Raw genomic sequence first — 17,323 nt, 5'->3', positions numbered from 1 at the left:
GGTTTACAAACTGCCAACATGGCATAGTTAAGGGAAAGGTGTTTATTATAGATCTGAGGGAGAGAACAGTCAGCGGTATCGGAAGAGTCCAGAGCACAGACAGACAATAACAGACTGAACATGGCCAGCAGATTGGATCTGGCTGTGAGAGAAGCAGGAACGGAGTGTGATCAGGAGCGAGAGCAAGAGAGAGAAAAAAAGGAGCATGGCCAAATAGCAGGGTTATAAAGAGAAGGAGTAGCTGGTGGGAGCGGAAGCCTAAGAGTTGGAGACGTTTAGGACCTCGAGGAGGTAAGAAGAGGTAGGATGCTAACATGGACTCTGATGTATAACAGGTAATAATAATGGAGTATGGGGCCAGCATGCTAATAGACACCAAGGATAGCCATTGTCTCTTCTGCCAGTGATAACAGATATGGCTCCTTTCGGTGGGGGGAAACTGGCTTTACAAGTTCCTGAAGAATGCTGACTTTTGTTGAACCACTGTAATTTGGGGGAATGGAGTTTCCTTTGGACCTACCACATTCAAGTTTGCACGAATAAAGCAGATCCTAGCTTGGAATCTCTAGAGTCGTGTGGGAAGCCTTTCAAGAGGGGCAGACATAGTGGTAATAGAAAAACAGAAATGGGGAAAGGGAGTAGAGACCCGTAAATAGTGGGAGGGTTAACTCTCAAGTTTTTCTTAACAGGAAACATGTATTACTCAAAGCTGAGCTTCAGTAAGGTGTAATGAACATAGTAAAGCATGCCTTTTAGACACGCAAAAATTGCTTAGTCAGGAACACTCAAGGCTGCTCCTGAACCAGAAGCCAGCGACGTCACGTACTCAAGATAACCAGACACAGGCCTAGAACCCATGAAGCCCACTGGATAGTCTATAGACAGACTAAGAGCAATGCTCTGCATATCTGGAGAGAATGTCACATCGATCTGCCTTGCGGCTGGAGACTCCCAAAATCCTGATCCTCGACCTCTGAACCCGACCTTTGCACAGGCGATCTAAGACTCACGACTGGAAAAGTCTGGTGACCCCCGTCCTTCATAGATAAAGAGGACAGAGGGCGCAATCCTCCATAAAGCTTTTTAAAGAACAGAATAAAGCTCTCAGGGTTTCCTCCTCCCGAGACTAGGCGGCCCTCGGCAAGCCGAGGTAAACAGAGCGACTGGGCCTGCGCGCAGCACCCGGATCACGTGACCTCGGGCTCCTGGTACGGCATCCGCAGCCTTTAGGGCCCGGCTGCAAACAAGATGGGGCGGGAACTTTCCTTCTGGGGGCGGGTTCCGCGGCGAGCCAGTGCGAGCGGAAACGCCCCCCGTCCCGGTCCCGCTGGGCCTGGCTCGCAGGGTTCCGTGGCCGACGATGGCCCACTGTGCAGCGGGCGGCGCGCCCCCCGCGGTGCTCCCGAGGTCCCCCGGACTCGGCAGGAAGGGGGTGCCCAGGAAGGGTCCCGGGGAGCGGCGCAAGCTGAAGGCGGTGGTGTCGGAGCAGCTCAGCCGCGACGTGCTCAGGTAGGAGGCGGGATCCGCGCAGCTCCCTCCCTCCCCGCCTCGCTCCGGTCCTGAGGCACCTGTGGGGCGCTTGCCAGCTCCCCGAGGGGCTCTGCCCGGCGTCAGGAGCCAGTCTCGAGCGTTGCGGACCGCACACGCCGCATTCAGAAGGAAGACAGAATGAAAACTGTAGTGATGCGGAGCAGCGCCAGTTCGTGTTAGTTAAAAGACTTTACACACACACACACACACACACACACACACACACACACACGGGCGGGGGGGACGGTGTTGTTGAGGTCGGACTGCGTCCAGGCCCTGAAACGTAAGCCGTGTCTTTAAAAAGTTGTAAGAAAATGATACAATTAGGAAAACGAGTGTTTACTTTGAAATGAAGGGCAGAACAACAGTCAACATTCCTCTAACAGGGACCCACGCAGGGTCACAGCTACCATTATGTCCTAGTCTGCCATTTAGTTCCCCCCCCCCCCCCCGCTCGTCTCAGGAAAAGCTTGATTCTGCCACGTGGGAAAAATGACCCTGGGTAACAGCTATTCTGAAAAAACTCCACTGATGTATTTAAATATCTTTGCTTTGCAAAGGCCTCGTCTGCCCAAGTGGCCAGGCTTGCACTGTCTCCTCTGTTTAAACCGTTCAAAGTGCAACCTGGGGCTAGGACTTAAGGAAGACAGCGAGGTGAAATGCAATTAGCCTGAGGTGTGTCTATTCAAGAACAGCTCTTCCTTGGGCGTTAAGTAGCCCAACCAGACAAGTGCTAAGTGTGGCGAGTGTTTTCTCACCGGGAGGACTACTTCTCACTGGGAATGGGGATGACTTTGGTGAAGGGAACCATACTCAGGTTCTCTGCAAGACAGTATGTGCTTCTGACCTCTGAACCATTTCTCTGGCTCTTACTCCAAAATCAATCAGTTTCTTTCTTTTTTGTTGTTCTGTTTTGTTTTATAGGGGCCTCAACATTGGGCTCCATATTTTACCGAGAAAACTGAGGTTTTCTTTTCTGAATTCATAGTCTCGTTGATAAAATAATTTAAAGAAAGACCTCAATAGGCAAGTTGTAAATCTTGGCAGGTGCCTGGGTCTGAGAAAACTGTCAGGCTCCCCAGTGGAGGACAAGTACCAAGTGGTGTGTGGGGTTTTTCCAGAGAAGAGTGAGAAAGTCTATAGCATCTGGGCCGGTGTCTGAAAGAAAAGGATAGAGTCTGGCAGCCGTGGCGGCACATGCATCCTGCTGTCAGGAGGCGAGGCAGGTGAATCTCTCTGAGTTTGGGCCAGCCTGGTCTACAGAGTTGAGTTTCAGGGCAGACTCCAAAGCTACAGAGAAACCCTGTCTCAGAAAACAAACAAACAAACAAACAAAACAAAACAAGAAAAAGTAAAAGTTAGCTTTGAGTTTGGACCCAGACAAGCAGGCAAGCTGCTCTCTGTTGTCAGGGAGAGCCTGCCTGCCAGATATGACTGACCACTCTGACAGAGTTTATAGCCAATTGAGCGAATTCAGTCTTGCCAGTTGGCACTACGCTTAGGGAATCTAAGCATTTAGAGCAAGGGGCTTTTAAAGAGAGAACCTGCAGCTGCAGGGAGATGCAGCCAGAAGTGTTCTTCATCCTGCTGGCCCCCATGGACTGGTTTTTCTCTGCCCACCTGTTCCTGAAGCCACTTATGAAATAACCATTCTGAGGCTTATTATCAGTTACAATTGTTTAGCCAATGTCTTGGGCTTCTTACTGACTACCTATAACTATTAAATTAACCCATTTTTATTAATCAGTGTATTGCCACAAGGCTGTGGTTTACCAGTATGGCTACATGATGTCTCCTTGACTCCGCCTACTATCTCTATTTCTCTTTGGATTTTCACCTAGCTTTACTCTGCTAAGCCCTTGGCCTAAACAACTTTATTCATCAACCAATAAAAGCATCACATACACAGAAGGGCACCTCACATCAGAGGGAGTTTCCACTAACTTAAGTGGTTAGCTGCAGGGGGAGGTTTTCACAGTTTAACAGAAGCTGAGTGAGCTGGGCATCTTGACTTCAGGGTCCTAGAATAAAATTGGGTAATTTTTCATGTGATTTTCTACCAAGGAGACCAAATTCTAGTTACACCTGAAATGGCCTCAGCAAGAATACAAGGTGGAGGGTCTCTGCAGTGTCTTGTCCTGCCACACTGCCATCGGGCTGCTAGTGGCCGCACTGAGGGATGGGCTTCTGGGGAGGAAAAGTATGTCACCTCGCTAACACCCCTTCCCTGGGAGAGGGACGGGGTGCATTCTTAGAGTGCTGCCTCTTGGTCCCAGATTATCATGGTCTCTTCCTGTAGGAGTTACCTTGCTTAACTAACATATTAAGCTAATGTTGGCTCAGATACAGTCCAGTTCAGATGAGATGAAGGTATTGGGGTATATGGTTTAAAAAAGATAAGGTAATATAAGTAGATTTGACTTTGTCCTGGTTCGTTTTATATCGACTTGACACAAACTAGAGGCATCTGAAAGAAAGGAACCTGAGTTGAGAAAATGAGAAAATGCCTTTGTAAAGAGAAGTCAGAAACAAGTCAGCTAGGACTTAGGATAGCTGAGGGTTCCATACCGAGAGTGGGAGGGGAAAGTTAGGGTTGCTGTCTGAACACATGTGGGCGAGCTGAAGAAGGGAGGAGCAGAAAGTGGATCTTCAGGAGGCTCTGTCTTGAACATCTGAAGAAATGACTTGAGGAGAGACTGGGCTAGGCACTGCAGACCAACGGTTGTGACATCAGCAGCATCCGGTTATCCAAACCAGGTTTTTCTCCCCTCACTTCTATACCTAATGAGCTCTAGTTTTATCACATCTCTGTATTTTAATTTCATTCTCGCTGTCACTACTGACTACTGACTGTTACTGAAAGACCGATTTGCCCGACATTCAGGCTCTTGACTCTCCTCCAGTAGAAGGGTCTGTAAAGTTCCTCACCTCCTATTCACTTTCATGTCTGCAGCTGCAGAGCAAGAGTCCAAGATGTGCTTTTTGTCTTTAAAAGCCCCTGCTGGGGGGCTAGAGAGATGGCTCAGTGGTTAAGAGCACTGGCTGCTCTTCCAGAAGTCCTGAGTTCAATTCCCAGCAACCACATGGTGGCTCACAACCATCTGTACTGAGATCTGGCGCCCTCCTCTGGCGTGCAGGCATACATGGAGGCAGAATGTTGCATACATAATAAATAAATAAATAAATAAATAAATAAATAAATAAATAAATAATAAAAGCCCCTGCTGTGTGCCATACCCAGAACACCCTATGGATCAGGTTGTAAAGAACAAAGCCAGGAACCCCCTTCCATGTTGCTTTTCTAACCAACTCTTACAAAGTCTTTAAAGGTCACATTTAATCCACATATCTCACAGACAGTCTTGTGTGGTGTCTTGTCTGGGGTGGATGGGGTTGCGGTCACGGAGTGTACTTGCTGTTGAATGTATTATCCTCTTTCAATTTCTGGACCGGTTTTCTCCTCTGTGCTTAGGACTCCATGGGGTGAGCATTGTGTTTTAGTCTTCTAGTTGTCTGTGTGTTCTCAGCACGTCGTTCACATTCAATGCTTATGGTAACCACACTTAATAGGAGTCTGAAATGCTTTCTATAGGTTATGCTCCGATTTGAATATTTGTTGTCTCTGAAATACAAGTTAAATTTAACTGTCATTGGAGGTCCTTAAGTTGTGATTAGGCCTTGAGGGTTCCGTTCTTGTGGGTGAAGCTGGGTCCTTTATTAAATTATTAAATTAAGACTGAATTTGGGACTAGGGAGAACCCACATAAAAAGCTGAATGTGGTAGACATTGTAGTCTTAGTACCTGGAAGGCAGACAGGAGGCTTCTGGGGGCTTACTGGCAAGCCCGCCAATCAGTGAGCCAGCCTCTGCTTCAGCAGGCGGAAGGCGCTATTGAGGAAGATCCTTGAAGCTTTGACCTGCGCGGATGGGTGTGTGCATGCACACTGGCCCTTTTTTGGTCTTGTTTGCCGTCCTGCCTTCTGCCTTGTGATGGTGAAGCCCTTGCCAGATGTCAGCATCTTGAGATCAGAAGCTGCCAGCCTTTAGAACTGTGAACCAATAAACTTGTGTGTTGTAAATACCTTGTCTGTGGTATACGGTCACTACTGTCACAACAGTATAAGATGGGCTACGGCAGGGCAGCTTAGTAGACAGCAAAGAGAAAGATGGAAATACGCTGGGCCTTTGCTCCAGCCTGCTCTTCCTCGAGCTTTCAGTGCCGGGTGAGCCAGCGAGCACTCAGTTTAGTGCTGGGTGAGCCGGCGAGCACTCAGTTTAGTGCTGGGTGAGCTGGCGAGCACTCAGTTTAGTGCCGGGTGAGCTGGCGAGCACTCAGTTTCACTGACGTTTACTGATGTTGCTTCCTTGTTTACTTTAGAAGTGGTGGTAGGGTTGTCAGGGAAACTCAGTTTAAGTCAGTGTGAGTCAGATTTTTAACTTACAGAAAATGCAAGATACACTTGCAACTGATACAAGTGATTTTATAAAATAAAAAATCTTTATATTTGCAATATATGTGTGTATATGTATGTATATGTTGCCTATTTTAAAAAAATGTAACAAGTACTCTGGTTAGCATCTGCTGTGAACAGGATTCCCCAGTGCTGTTTCGCTACCACACGATCTGACTTTTGTTGTTTTGAGGCAGGGTCTAATGTGGGCCAGATGAACACAGCTGAAAGAGACCTAGCATAAGCCCCAAGTCCTGATTCTCCGTCTTCCACCTCTGGTGTGTCTGGAATTCCAGGCATATGAGAATCAAATCCAGGGCCTCCAGTATACTAGGCTGATATCCTCCTCAGCTGGCTACCAGTTGGAAAGCTTCCCTGTTCACTTTAGGAGGGGTGGTGGGGTCATCAGAGAAGCTGGGTGAGAGAGAGGAACAAATTTAGTGTATAATTTGAGTTTTCAGCTAAAATTTGAGAAAACAGTTCTTTTGTTGTTGTTAAGCTTTGAATAAATTTGATTGTAGTATATTATTGTATGTATTCTATTTTATCAGTAGATAATATGCCCAATGTATAAAAATCAAACTTTACAGCAGATTTGCATGTCCAGAGAAAATAGCCAGGTTTGGTGCTGTCCGTGATGGAGTGGACTTGGAAGAGCATTCTCCATAAAGTTCCCTCAATCGTCAGACTCTCGCCACATGAGAAGACTCAGCGCGGTGTGGGCCTCTAGAGTAGGGAGTCCCACATCACCAGCAGCAGGGCTCAGCACGACGTACTTTGTAAACATTAAGCTAGTTACCTTCGAAAAGACTCTGTGAAAAAAACTGACCAAGCTAAACGTGTTTGCAGAGTTTCGAAAGCTTCTGTACTCGGAGGCATTTGTTTCCTTTAATGTAAAATGGGGGTCCGTGGACAAGCAAACACTGAGCCCTCTGTGTCCTGATGACAGACAGCTTTGCCCTTTGGGAATTCATTATCTCATGGGGAGAGATGCATGAACATAGTGAGGCAGTGACAGAGATGCTGTAATAGAGGCCTGGACCTAGCCTGACGGGATTGGGAATTCATTATCTCGTGGGGAGAGATGCACAAACACAATGAGGCAGTGACAGAGATGCTGTAATAGAGGCATGGACCTAGCCTGATGGGATTGGGGAAGGAGCCGTTAGCTTCGTCTTAGGGGAGTTTTAGTGTCATTGGCTGCTTTCCAAGCTTTCACGGTAATGAGTCTCTTTACCCAGTCCATGATCCTCCTGTGGTACTCTGGTGTGATTGCCTGTTACATCCTACAATACAGAAGTCCTCTGAGAATCATACCTTGATGATACCGATGATGTGGTTAGTGAGACACAGTATTTAAGTTTGTAGAGAGCAGAAATACATAGTAAAACGAGGCAAATAGATAGATGATGAAATTTTCTATTTTCCAGTTTATGTGCACATGAAATCAGTGGGCTTTGCTATAAGGACATGCGTACACTAGGGATTCAAGTGGGTTTATCTCCTGAGTGTCATTTTTGAATAATAGATTACAGCATGATTAACTCTGTTTGGTGGGGATGGGAAAGGGTGTAAATGTCACACATTCTTGACACCCAAGGCTGCATTTCAGACTTGGTAATTAACAAAAGTGTAACAGTTTCTAACAGCCACACCGTCTCCGTGGGTGGACGCACCCCTTGTGGTCCTGACTTCCTTGCTCATGTTCTCCTTCCTTCTGCTCTTCATCTGGACCTTGGGAGCTCAGTCCAGTGCTCCAGTGTGAGTCTCTGTCTCTATCTCCATCCATTACCGGATGAAGGTTCTATGGTGATATGCAAGATATTCATCAGTGTGGCTATGGGATAAGGACAGTTCAGGCGCCCTCTCCTCTGCTGCCCAAGGACCTAGCTGGGGACATCTCCTTGGACACCTGGGAACCCCTCTAGAGCCAAGTCTCTTGCCAACCCTAAAATGACTCCCTTAATTAAGATATCTTCTTCCCTGCTCTCATATCCACCCTTCCTCCATTTCAACCATCCCGTTCCCCCAAGCTCTCCCCATCCTCCCCTTCTCCCTTCGCTCTCCCCCTCTCCCTGAATTATCTATTGTTATGTCTTGTTTCTTGGTGCAGACTATATACATTTTGGGTTCCGTTTAAGTATGATTTTTTGAACAGTTGATTCATTAAAAGTCAGAAGCTAAGTTAACTTTCTGCTCTGTATTTCCATTATAAAACTCTAGAAGGTACATTTTTTATATTTATTTATTTATTTATTATGTATACAATATTCTTTCTGTGTGTATGCCTGAAGGCCAGAAGAGGGCACCAGACCTCATTACAGATGGTTGTGAGCCATCATGTGGTTGCTGGGAATTTAACTCAGGACCTTTGGAAGAGCAGGCAATGCTCTTAACCGCTGAGCCATCTCTCAGATGGTACATTTTAAAGGAAAATCAATGTAAGTGGCTGTCTTAGTTATGGTTCTATTGCTGTGAAGAAACATCATGACAAAGCAGCTAGGGCAGGAAAAGATTTATTGGGCTTCTCCTTCCACATTGTAGTCTTGCAGAAGGAAGTCAGGACAGGAACTCACACAGGGCAGGACCGCAGAGGCAGGAGCTGATGTGGAGGCCGTGAAGGGTGCTGCTTACTCCTTGCTCTCCGTGGCTTGCTCAGCCTCCTTTCTCACAGAACCCAAGGCCACCAGCCCAGGGATGGCGTCACCCACCTTTCTCTAGTTAAGAAAATGCCTCCCAGATCTTCTCAATCGAGTTGTCTTCTTTCAGAGGACTCCAGCTTGTGTCATCGACATAAAAACAGCCAGGACAGGAGCACAAAATAAGATGTATTAGGAGAATTAAGAAGATATTTTCAAATGTTTTTATTTTTTTTAAAGTGAAATCCTCTTTGTTTTGATTAAATTTTAATAAAATCAGAGTCAGAACCAGCATTAAGTGTAGTGTTCTTTAAAATGAACTCAAACAAATCCAGGTTTTCTATTAAATTGTTTCTGTAAGGTTGGTTTTTTCGACCGTGATTGGCCAGCTTCACGTGAGGAGCTCCTTCGCCGTCCGAGCATCTCGCTTGGCTTCTGCTACTTACTTACTTGTTTCTAGGTTTGTAGGTTGTTCTAAACCCATTATCTGTTTTAAGGTCACTAACCCAACTGTAACCGTTTTCCCTAACAGGCTTTTAAGGGAAGAGATTCACACGGACACTGTTCTTTCTGTCGGTGGCTCTCTGTTCAAAGTGCACAGGGCAGTCCTGCTAGCCAGAGCTCCTGGCTTTTATTTCCACGTCATTGGACAGACGCCAAGTGGCTTAACAAATGAGCTTGTTCCTGTGGACAATGTTGACGCTTCAGAACTGAGAGCGTTTTTACAGTAAGTGCCTCATCTGCTTTCCTCTTACATTTGAATGTGATAAACAGTTGGCTTTTTAAAAATATTTGTGCATACTTTCCTTATGTAATCTAAGGAAAACCTATTCATTTAAACTGTTCTGTTAATATTAGTGACTTAGTATTGGCAGATATACTCAAGACTGGTCCTCAGCCAGATGTTGTGCATGTTTCTGTGATCTCAGCAATAGGAGACATTACATTAGTGTTAGCTTTTATTTGCCCTCGTTAAAAGTGATGGGGAGGAGGCTGGAAAGATGCTCAATGGTTTAGAGCACTTACTGCTCTTGCAGAGGCCCTGGGTTCAATTCCAAGCATGTGTACGGTGGCTCACCACCATCCTAACTCTGGTTCCAGGGGATCCAAAACCTTCTTCTGACCTCCATAGGCACCAGGCACACACATGGGGTGCAGACACAAATGCACGCAAAGCATGCATGGACGTGAAATTATATATGTGATTATACATATATAAATGATAAGGAAGAGGCAAGCCGTGGTGACACACACCTTTCATCGCAGCAGTTTGGAGGCAGAGACAGGTGGGTCTTGTGAGTTTGAGGCCACCCTGGTCTACGTAGTGAATTCAAGGACAGCCAAGCTACACAGTGGAAACCCGGTCTCAAAGGAAAGAAATGCAAGAAAAGATTGTGTTACACACCAAGATTGACTCAGTGGTGGTGTGAGGGATGAAGAGAGCTCCGCCTCGCAGTTCCTCTCAGCTTCGGTTTCTCAGCATAAGGAAGTCAGGACAGCTTGCTCTGCACTTTGCTCCCTTTCATGGGGATCCGTGCTAGGGATTTAATAACCCTATGAATGCTAGTAGCTGTGGTGTGTCCGTGGGATCCACGCTAGGATTTAATAACCCTATGAATGTCAGTAGCCGTGGTGTGCCCATGATATCTGTGTTAGGGATTTAGTAACTCTATGAATGTCAGTAGCTGTGGTGTGTTTGTGGGATCCGTGCTAGGGATTTAACTCTGTGAATGCCAGTAGCCGTGGTGTGTCTGTGGGATCCACGCTAGGGATTTAATAACCCTATGAATGTCAGTAGTCGTGTGTCTGTGTCATGCAAACTCTTGGAACTGGACTGGCAGATACATGTCAGTTCACACGTGATAGCTCAGCAGGGCTTTGCGGATAGAAAGTGCTTATATATTGGCCCCAAATTTTTTAGCAGATTACATTGAAATTTGTCATTAACATGCATCCTAAACTAAAGGGCATATTATAATAGAAAACATTGATTTAGATTTCCTTTTTTTTTTTTTTTTTGAAACAGGGTCTTCCAGAGCCTGTAGCCCTGACTGGCCTGGAGCTAGCTATGTAAACCAGACTGGACCTAAACTCTCTGCCTCCTGCATGCTGAATATTAAAGACATGTACTACCGTGCTTGGTCTGATTTAGACTATTTTTTTGTTGTTGTTGCTTTATTTTATTTTATTTTTGGTTTTTTGAGACAGGGTTTTTCTGTAGCTTTGGAACCTGTCCTTGAACTCACTCCAGTAGCTGAGGCTGACCTCTGAACTCACAGAGATCCGCCTGCCTCTGCCTCCCAAGTGTGCACCACCACTGCCCGGCAGGTTTAGACTTTTTTTAAAATTGAAATTATAATAAAACAGAATTTTGAGTTTTTGCTATATGAAATTCACTTGTTTTTAAGTGGCTATCCTTTCTCCTGATCTGTGAAGCCCCTAAACTACTTACTCTACAGTGAGTACACTGGCGTTCACTCAAGAGTACACAGGGTTTAAACTCTGACTTGGAGTCCTCTGAAAGCAGTGCTTGTTTTACGACCTCAAGCCTAAGGCTCACACCAAGATCACAAAATAGCTCCGATTTCCCAGGAAGTTTTAACCTGTGTGTGTTGTGAAAGAGAAAGAAAGGGGCCTTGGAGTCTTCAGTCCAACAGTGGCAGAGCCGGTAGCTCAAGTGCCAGCCAGTTCAGCTGCTGACACAGCACAAAGGTCTCCTGACTTCTCTCTCTTGTATTAGCTGTGTTTTCTGCATTTCGGGTGGGTGTTTAACCCAGGGCTTTGTTCATGTTAAGCATAAATTCTATCACCGAGGTACATGTTCCAGCTATGTTTGTATTTTTATTAATTATTTAATTGAGAGGCAATCTGTGTTGCTCAGTCTGTCCTGAGCTCTTGAGCTCAGGTGATCCTCTTGTCTGAGGTTACAGCGGATGCCTCTTAGCACTAACCATGGATCCTTTAAAAAAGTATTTTGGGCCGGGCGGTGGTGGCGCACGCCTTTAATCCCAGCACTCAGGAGGCAGAGGCAGGCGGATCTCTGTGAGTTCGAGGCCAGCCTGGTCTACAAGAGCTAGTTCCAGGACAGGCACCAAAAACTTCAGAGAAACCCTGTCTCGAAAAATTAAAAAAAAAAAAAAAAAAAAAAAAAAAAGTATTTCGGAGATCACATTGAGCATGTAGTCTTGGTGCTCTGGTGTCCGGAGTCTCTGCATTTCACCACGTCAGGAGAGACTGCCCCTTCCAGGGTCAGCTGACTCCTCCGTGCAGCAGGTGATTTGCCTTGAGCACACCTTTGATTTGCAGACCAGCCAATCAGACCTTCTCTTCTCCACCTGGTTCTTACATTTTAGCACCCTCCCCCCCCCCCCCCCATGTTCCAGGCCAGGGAGCAGATGGCAAGAGCACAGCCCTTACTCACATGCCTGCATTATCCAAAGCACCAGATCTTAGCCCTGCTCGCGTGCCGCCTCACCCCACTCGCTCAACAGAAGCCACAAGCGAGGCTTTTGTCTGTGCTTCCTTGTTCTCCTTACTCTTGCTTTCCCACATGGCCCCGCGTGGCATGTTAGTGCATGGATGCACTCACCTGTGCCTTGCCTGCAGGGGCCAGAGGAGGACATCAGTGTTTTCCTCTCCAACTCCACTTATTCACTTGAGACAAAGTTTCTTACCAAATTGGAAACTTGCTGTTTTGGCTAGGCTGGCTGGCCAGCAAACTCCCAGGATGCACCTGTTGCCACCCACTGACTTTGGTTATAGGCATTTGCAGCCATGATCGGCCTTTTATGTGTGGCCTGGGAATCTGAATTCTGGTCCTCATGCCTGTGCAGCAAGTGCTCTTACCCACCAAGCCAGCTCCCCAGCCCCTCAGATCGATAACCGTTAGCTCGTCCATCTTAGTTCTCATCATGCTTAGTGCTAAGTTTCTGCCTTAACGATGTGGTTTCCTATGTGGTTTTGTCCTTTATTCTGTCTATATAGTCTATAGTACTGATTTTCTTTTGTTTAACCACTCCTGAATTCCTGCAGTACATTGTCATGGGATATACTCTATAATCCTTTTATATGTTGCTACTGTTTTGTTGAGAGTGTTTTCTTTTCCTTTCCCTTCTTCCTTTTTAAAGCAGGGTCTCTCTGTGTAGCCCCAGCTGTCCTGAAACTTGCTCTGTAGACATCACTGGCCCCGAACTCATTGCCTCCTGCCTCTGCCTCCCAAGTGCTGGAATCAAAGGTGTGTGCCACCATGCCCAGCTGAGTGTGTTTTTCTTATACTAAGAATGAACAGTGGCTTATCTATAACTTTGTGTGCTTTTATACCAGCAATACTGTCTGTACAGAATGAATTGGAACATGTTTCCCTTCTGCTTTTTGGAAGAAAAATTGTGAAAGATTCATGTTAATCTTTAAAAATTTGGTAAGGTCTAGCAATGAAGCCATCTAGTCCTGGTTTTCTGTTTGTTTGTAGGGTCTCACGCGTGTTAGGCAAACGCTATGCTACATCCTGGACGTGGTGATACGTGCCTGTAACACCAGCACATGAGAGGTCAGACGTTCAGAGGTCACCCTCTGCTACATAGCGAGTTCAAAACCAGCCTGGGGTACAAGAGACTGTGTCTCAAACAAAAAGACCAGTGAAAAGGAATCACCTTTATTTTAATTAATATTTTATATTTTGTCTTTTAGGATTGTATATTCATCAAACAAAAGCATAAAAAGTTATGAAGAGGAAATTCTCAAAAAAATAAAAATGGGAAGTGTCGTGCCAGAAAAGAAGCCCGACGTTGGCTTTCAGGAGTGTGGAAATTTGTCTGATTCTTTTCTTGGGAAGTGCGAAACTCAAGAGGATTTTACTGGTGGAGGCGGCAGTTTTATTTCCAGTGGTGAGATACTTTGCTGGATTTTTATGAAACTTTATAGCCATGAATTTAATTATATTCTGATGTAGTAGAGAAAAACAGCTTGTTAAGCTGCTCCCGATTCTGTTGTTGTTTACTGAGCGTGTAGAAAGGGAAACGCTCCTGTGGTTACATACAATTCCACTTTACCGCTTCTCATTCTAGTGGTTAACAACACATAAGTAAGTTGTACATAGTGGCCATTGTGCGTAGGTACTATAGCGCGTGTGGTGTTGGCGCGTAGGTACTACAGTGCGTGTGGTGGTAGCGCGTAGGTACTGCAGCGCGTGTGGTGTTGGCGCGTAGGTACTGCAGCACGTGTGGTGGTGGCGCGTAGGTACTGCAGCGTGGTGCATTTTGAAGACAGTGTTCTTGTGGAAACGGGTGTCAGAATGCTTGCAGTTGAGAGTCAGTGAGAGTTAGCTATTACTTGATGGAGAGAAGAGATTACTTAGGCAGGCCGACTTTCCAATGGGAAGCCTTAGTGCTCTGGATCATAGAGTAGACCTGCTGTTGTTCATGGAACACCTTAGTGCCAGGAATCTGCCGTCAAGTCTATGCAACACTGTAAAGAGGCCTCACGTTACCCTTACTGTGCAGGGAACAACCAAACTGATTGAATCCTGGTTAAAATTCTTTCTTTTTACATTCACAATACCTAATTATGAATAAACGAACATTCTTGATTTTGAAGTAGGCCCATTCATATTTTTGATCTCATTTAGTCTCTGTAAACCCTAAGAAGTGGTTACAGATGGATGATTTTGTTGTCTTATACCCAGAGGTTATAAGGGACAAATGCCACACAGACAAGTCAGTGTCTGACAGCTGGTCATCCTGTTGATAGAGCTCTGCAAGGCCACACCTGAGTTCTTTAAGCTCATCTACCCCTCGACCCCTTTCTCCATTGGCAGGGAAAGCGTTAGGACCCCTTCTGCATGGACTTACAGTCCTGTTAATTACTTGCTGCTTCCCCGTGTCTTCACTCCTGAGACGTCATTCTGGTCACTCACCACGTCTTTTAATCGTGTGCCTATTTTGTGTACATTAAAACGGTGTTCCTTCCCTGAGCCTCGTAGGCATGCCAGGTGAATGAGTGCAGGTTGCCCGAGAGCACAAACTGAGTTGTGTAACTTGGGCTCCCACTTCCAGAGGAAGTTGGTGGTGGAGGTAACTTCTTCTGTTTTGTTTTATTCTAGGGATCAGGGAGTTTACACTGCTGGGCAGGTAACACTGAGCAGTAACCCCAGCCTCCTTATGCTTTTGAGACAGTGTCTCACTAAGTTACTTAAGTTGTCCTTGAACTCACCCCAAAGCCCATGCAGGCCTTATACTTGCCATCTTCCTGCCTTTAGCAGGAAGCCTTTAGTGGGCCTATGCTGTCAGGCTCTGAAGTACTACACTTTAGTTGAATCCCAAGGAGGGGAATTAACACAACAGAGCTACCTTAAGAGAGGAGTCCCGCCAGAGTAAACATGACTGGCTGTGCCTGGAAACAGGAAAAAGTGGGGCCTGTGCTTATTTGGTATCCTGGGAATGGGAAGGCTTAGGGCACAGGAAGGGATGCAAGTAGAGATTATAGGAGGAGTTGTTATTCACAGAGGATTGGTCCTAGGACCTTCTCTCATGCAGGATACCAAAATCTGTTGATGCTTACATCCCCTATATGAAAGGAATTATTTTTAAATCACCTTCCTTCCTTCCTCCCTCCATCCCTCTCCTCCCTTCCCCTCCCCTCTCTTCCCTTCCCCTCCCCTCTCCTCTCCTTTCTTTGTGGTGTTCTCTTTTCCTTTTGGTGGTGCTAGGGAATGAGTGCAGGACCTTGCTCCTGTAGGCTATTATTGCTGAAGACTATTACTAAGCTATACCCCTGAGAGCATTTTCGTATCTCCAGCATTCAGATAATTTGATCTCTAGTCCTGCACTGCCCAGTGGTTGGAGGAGTTCAGTCTTTCTAGAGACTTCCATCTTGAGGTTATCTAGGGGCAGCAATCTAGATAGCCTAAAGTAGATGAAGTCTAAAGTGCTGATTTATGGATAATAACAAAGACGCTTCTATCACTCAAAGGATTCTGAGAATCTTAGGAGCTCTGCTAAGAACCAGGGGGATTAGGACCAAGTATATATTTTATGCCCACTGCTGCAGTGTATTCAAATTCAGAAGACTATTGAGGTACACTGATGAAAGTTGTGATACTTAGTACTTAGGGTAACCATTGAAATTAACTTGATTTTCTATTTCTGTCAAGAAATCTTTTTCATATTTCCCATTAAATTATGTGGCTTACATTTTTGAAGGAATTGTAGAAATAGCATCTCCCCTTGCTTGCTTAGCTCTTCTGATGTGTGTGCAGTACAAGATGCGTGTGCAGTATCGGATGCGAGTGCAGTACCGGATGCGTGTACAGTATCTGATGTGTGTGCAGTACTGGAAGTGTGTGCAGTATTGGATGCGTGTGCAGTATCAGATGTGTGTGCAGTATCGGATGCGTGTGCAGTATCGGATGCATGTACAGTATCAGATGCGTGTGCAGTATCAGATGTGTGTACAGTACCGGATGTGTGTGCAGTATCGGATACGTGTGCAATATTGGATGCGTGTGCAGTACGGGATGTGTGTAGTACTGGATGTGTGTGCAGTATCTGATGCGTGTATCGGATGCATGTGCAGTATGGGATACGTGTGCAGTACTGGATGCGTGTGCAGTACGGGATGTGTGTAGTACTGGATGTGTGTGCAGTATCGGATGCATGTGCAGTATCGGATGCGTGTGCAGTATCGGATGCGTGTGCAGTACGGGATGTGTGTAGTACTGGATGTGTGTGCAGTATCAGATACGTGTGCAGTACTGAATGTGTGTGCAGTATCAGATACGAGTGCAGTACCGGATGCGTGTACAGTATCTGATGTGTGTGCAGTACTGGATGTGTGTGCAGTATTGGATGCGTGTGCAGTATCAGATGTGTGTGCAGTATTGGATGCGTGTGCAGTATCAGATGTGTGTGCAATATTGGATGCGTGTGCAGTATCGGATGCGTGTGCAGTACTGGATGTGTGTGCAGTATCAGATGCGTGTGCAGTATCGGATGCGTGTGCAGTACGGGATGTGTGTAGTACTGGATGTGTGTGCAGTATCAGATATGTGTGCAGTACTGAATGTGTGTGCAGTATTGGATGTGTGTGCAGTATCGGATGCGTATGCAATATCGGATGCGTGTGCAGTACGGGATGTGTGTAGTACTGGATGTGTATGCAGTATCTGATGTGTGTATCGGATGTGTGTGCAGTATCAGATACGTGTGCAGTACTGGATGTATGTGCAGTATCGGATGCATGTGCAGTATCGGATGCGTGTGCAGTATCGGATACGTGTGCAGTACTGGATGTGTGTACAGTATCTGATGCGTGTGCAGTATCGGATGTGTGTGCAGTACGGGATGTGTGTAGTACTGGATGTGTGTGCAGTGTCTGATGCATGTATCGGATGTGTGTGCAGTATGGGATACGTGTGCAGTACTGGATGCGTGTGCAGTATCGGATGCGTGTGCAGTATCGGATGCGTGTGCAGTACCTGATGCGTGTGCAGTATCTGATGCATGTGCAACACCAGATGTGTGTAGTATTGGGTGTGTGTGTGTAGTTTTAGATATGCATGTATTAGTTAATACACTATTCACTAAGTATTTACTGAGGATCTGCTTGTCAGGCACTGTTCTAGGTCTGAGAACAGCTGAATATATTTCCAGCTGTTTGTACCTTATGTTCTGGTTGGAGAACTTATTGTGGGCCAGGATTGACAGCAAA

General features: G+C 46.0%; 1 protein-coding gene across 1 annotated transcript in view; it reads left to right on the top strand.

Moving 5' to 3' along the window:
* Positions 1-1,301: 1,301 nt before the first annotated feature.
* Positions 1,302-17,323, top strand: part of Btbd8 (BTB domain containing 8) — a 72,707-nt gene continuing 56,685 nt past the window's right edge. The window contains exons 1-3 of the mRNA XM_057772030.1: positions 1,302-1,509; positions 9,153-9,347; positions 13,307-13,503. Of these exons, the coding sequence (XP_057628013.1) occupies positions 1,361-1,509; positions 9,153-9,347; positions 13,307-13,503 (541 nt within the window). The 5' untranslated portion in view covers positions 1,302-1,360. The remainder of the gene's footprint in view (positions 1,510-9,152; positions 9,348-13,306; positions 13,504-17,323) is intronic.

This window comes from Chionomys nivalis, chromosome 6 (genome assembly GCF_950005125.1).
Source record: "Chionomys nivalis chromosome 6, mChiNiv1.1, whole genome shotgun sequence".
NCBI lineage: Eukaryota > Metazoa > Chordata > Mammalia > Rodentia > Cricetidae > Chionomys > Chionomys nivalis.
The sequence above is the reverse complement of the archived record's forward strand: the minus strand, read 5'-3'. Positions and strand labels throughout refer to the sequence as shown.